A 4519-nucleotide genomic window follows, 5' to 3' on the forward strand; every position below is an offset into this window, starting at 1 on the left:
TCAGCGCGCACACAAACACAGAACATAAATGGAGGCATAAAAATCGATTTAGGGTATACAACCCAACCCCTACACGACGTCATTTCACAAAGAGGCATAAACAACACAATACTACATCGTTTCATATGGGGGTATATTGCCAATTCAAAATTCACATTTTCATGTTAAAATCATATTAAGGGTATTCTTGACATTTCATAGTAACTTAACGGTTCTGTAACGGAATGAGGGCAATTTTATAGTTTCTGTTATATCAGAGGGTTTTTTTAATACTCGAGGGGGTTAGTAGATAGTTTCGATAAACAAGAGGGGGGTCTTTAGAAATTAGCCCTAAAAATAAAGTGCACTATAAAAGCAAGAGGGAGATGCCCAATCAACTTTAGCAACCGAAGTATAGCATTTCATACGAAATGCACCAGTTCCCAACCTCACTAGTTAAAAGGAAATGTGAACCTAATTCAACTAATCGGATTCTTTAAAGGCTATCCATGAAGTTTGAGGAAATCATAAAGCTATTCCAGAAAACTCAATTGACTGCAGGGTTAATTTAAAGCATAATTCTAATTTAAGATACAAAAGCTTTTATGTTCCCAATTTAAACAGTCCACTTTGTATTTGAACATCCAAATGGTCCGGCTTGTTTCCCTCCCTCTTTCAAATACTCAAACTTCACTACCCATAACAAACCCACCGAAGAAACCAACTCCAAACACAAACCACTCTCTCCTACACCTTTGTAAACACCTCCAAGAAGCCAAACAAGTCCATGCTCTCATGATCAAGACCTCCCAAATCTCCCACACTTACTCGGCGAGCCGGCTTGCCGAGTTCTACGCCACTTCGGACAATGGAAGCCTTGAATGTGCTGAAATGGTGGTTAGCTCCATGGAAGAGCCTTACACTTTTGCTTGGAATTCTCTCATTAGAGGAAGCCTCAAAAAGCATAGAACCCAAGAAGCCATTTCAATTTATAATCAAATGATATGCAAATCAGTCCAACCCGATCACTTTACCTTCACTTTAGTCCTCAAAGCATGTACCCAATTGTCGAAGCCGGAAATTGGGAAACGGCTTCAATCACAAATCATCAAAATGGGGCTTGAAAATAGTATCTTTGTTCGAAATAAGCTGATTCATGTATATGCGTTATCGGGGTCGATGGTTGATGCACGGAAGGTGTTCGACAGAAGTGCTGAACTAGACATTGTGACATGGAATAGCATGCTTGAAGGGTATGCCAATAATAAAGATGGTGAATCACTTCATCAAATGTTTGATACAATGCCTTTTAAAGATGTGGTGTCTTGGAATACTATGATTGCTTATTTTGTGGAAGTGGGTGAGTTTAGCGATGCAATGGAGATGTTTGGACTGATGCAGAAAGAAAGGGAACCAGCTGACAGAGTGACGTTGGTCAGTGTTTTAACTGCAGTGGCCCATTTGGGTGCACTTGCTCAAGGAAAGTGGGTTCATGCTTATATTAGGAAGCGGGGAATTGAGCTTGATGAGAACCTTGGATCGGCGCTTGTAAGCATGTATTCTAAGTGTGGGTGTTTAGAGGGTGCAATTGAGGCATTCAGTGAGACGGAGAGGAAGAGTGTTGACACTTGGAATGCCATGATAGGAGGGCTAGCCGCGAATGGCCAAAGCTTAGAAGCTATTGAGCTCTTCTCCAAGATGGAGTGTTCTAAGATTCGTCCCAATGCAATAAGCTTCTCTTGCATTTTAAATGCTTGCAGCCACGGAGGCTTGGTTGAAGATGGTTTGGGGTATTTCAGCAAGATGAAAATTGATTATGGAATTGAACCGGACATAGCACATTATGGGTGCGTGGTTGATCTCCTGGGTCGTGCTGGTTTGTTTGATAAGGTAGGTAAGATCATTAAACAAATGCCAATGAAACCTGATGCTGTTATGTGGAAGGCTTTATTGAGTGCATGTAGAATCCACAGGAATTTCGAAATGGGTGAAAAAGCCGGCCTTCAACTCATTGAACTTGCCCCAGATGATCATGCATGCTATGTTTTGTTATCAAACACGTATGCAATGGCTAATAAATGGGATCGAATTCATAAACTGAGAAAAAACATGTGGGAGAGAGGTGTAAGGAAACCACCTGGTTGCAGTTCAATTGAATTGGATGGTGTTGTTCATGAATTTATTGTCGGAGATATAATCCATCCGAGGAAGAAAGAGATCTATGAAATGCTTGATGAGATGGGAGACAAATTAAAGTTAGCAGGGTATGAGCCAGACACCAAGCAAGTTTTGTTAGATATTGATGAGGAAGAAATGAAGCAAACTTCATTGGGTCACCACAGTGAAAAATTGGCAGTGGCCTTTGGCTTCATCAGCACAAGACCTGGAACAACAATCCGAGTGATGAAAAATCTTCGGGTGTGCGGTGATTGTCATTCTGCCTTGAAGCTCCTGTCTTTGATTTACAACCGTGATATAGTTGTTCGGGATTCAAATCGGTTTCACCATTTCAAAGAGGGGTCATGTTCTTGCATGGATTATTGGTAAAATCTCTCCTTTTAAAATTGTATGATTTTTTTACACCCAATTAGCACCTGTACATGTTTGTGCAATAAAAAATGGAAAGCAAAAATGAAAAAATGTGATGTTCAAACTCCAATATGCTTCTTGCTTAGTTGCTATCATTTGCACAAGAGTGACATGATGTTATTAAACCAATTATAATTAATTTGCTTGAGCCGAAACCAGTTGAACTTGCATTTAGAGAAGATTGATATCTTCATGGATTACACAATCACAAGTCATGAACATCACATTGTCACATTTGATGAACAATGAAATGCAAATCATGGAAACACTTGTGGCATTCAAGTATCTTGTCAGAAAGTTGTGTGTGGGGTATCATTATGCATGTGAGAATCCATTTCATCTCTTGACTTATAGGTCTGTGCTTTGTATTCTCATCATGACTTAGAGTTTAGTTCTAGGGGTTTTTGTATGCAAGTATCTGATTGGACAAACAAAGTAACTTTGTTAATGTGGAGATATCACCATCCTAGCCACCATGAAGACTTTATATAGCACTAATCAACATCAACTGTAAACCACAAACATTGCTAGTGTTTGAGGACCAAACTGTTTCTTTACATCACATGAATGAAACTCCAAATCTTCAACACAGATGTCACATCCTCTCTCAAAGTGATCAAAACCATTTAAGGAATGCAAATATCCCCAACATCTATGTGTTGCACTCACTAAACACACTTCTAGACACTTCTAAACACACTTCTAAACACACTTCTAGACAAAATTCTAGAAGTGTGTTTAGTGAGTGCAACACATAGATGTTGGGAATGTTTGCATTCCTTAAATGTTCTGTTCCTTGGTGGGATGTATATGCGTTCTCTTGTGCTAGGATTCCATATGCAGTTGTTGATGTGAAACAAGAGTAATGCGGGGTGCGGAAACAGTTAGTTGATTTTAATTGTGAATAACTCCTTTAATGACCTAGATCTAATTATTAGGTCAACTTGCTCAATTTATGATTAATTAAATTATATAACCAATTTAAACATGCATCCACAATCACAAATATATGAAAAGTAAAGCAAGTTAAAGTTAGAGAGATTGCACCAGGATTTTAGCGAAGAAACCCCAATTGATAAAATACGTCAACTGTTTGCATGGGAAAAACCTCGTGTACTATGCAGTTCAAAGTAAATCAATCCACTATGTTTGAAACAAAGTATACCGAATTTTGACTCTGGCTCACATCCTATCGTTCTACACCACACCAACCGCTGACAATCCTCTGGCTTTGCGACTTCCCGTTCAACAGCAACTCGACCTCAGACTTACACTTGATACTTGTAGAAGAGTAGCAGGTAGATCAGACAATACTCCACGTTGCTCCAACCCTTTCAAAGTGTGACTGCGTTTACTTCTGTTCTTCAAGATCTGAATGCGATTGTAAAAGAATTAAATCCTGCTGATCATCCGGAATATCTGAATCTTCAATATAGCTTCAATTCCGATGAAATAGAGAACACTACAACTAAATCACTCATGAATATATATGTATGCTCTAAAAAATAAATTCAAAATAATCAAATTTGATTTTCTGAATTTTTCTCTCTCTAAAGGCTTTCTGAAAGTATAGAATTGATTTTCCTTAAAGCCGTAAATAAACCAATGTATATGACATGGTTTATATAGAGTTTGGAAAGTCCTAATCTCTCAGAAAATATGATAAATTTCGTGCATAGGATTTGTAAAAAAGTTGGAATCGAAAAGGAAACTTTCAGCAAAAAGGAAACTAAAATCCAAGTGCTACTAGAAGACCTTGAACCGGTTCAGCCATCTTGAACCGGTTCAAGATGGACAGTAAGGAATCCCACGGATTCTTGAACCAGTTCAGCCGTCTTGAACCGGTTCAAGATGAGTAGTCTTGAAATTTTGCAATATTTTGCAAATAAACTTGTTCCAAACCTTCCAGAACCCTTCCTAACTGTTCTCATTACCTCTCAACCTTCTTAGA

At 38.5% G+C, this 4519-nt stretch overlaps 1 protein-coding gene across 1 annotated transcript; it reads left to right on the forward strand.

The window, feature by feature from the left end:
* The first annotated feature begins 399 nt into the window (after window positions 1-399).
* On the forward strand, window positions 400-2716 carry LOC132302718 (pentatricopeptide repeat-containing protein At5g48910-like). Its single transcript, XM_059799639.1, has one exon. It carries the CDS (start codon window positions 628-630, stop codon window positions 2524-2526), a length of 1899 nt encoding a protein of 632 aa, XP_059655622.1. The 5' UTR covers window positions 400-627; the 3' UTR covers window positions 2527-2716.
* The last annotated feature ends 1803 nt before the right edge of the window (window positions 2717-4519 follow it).

The sequence above is a fragment of the Cornus florida genome, unplaced genomic scaffold, assembly GCF_030987335.1.
Source record: "Cornus florida cultivar Cherokee Brave unplaced genomic scaffold, ASM3098733v1 CherokeeBrave_3.0.0_Hap2_Chr04, whole genome shotgun sequence".
NCBI lineage: Eukaryota > Viridiplantae > Streptophyta > Magnoliopsida > Cornales > Cornaceae > Cornus > Cornus florida.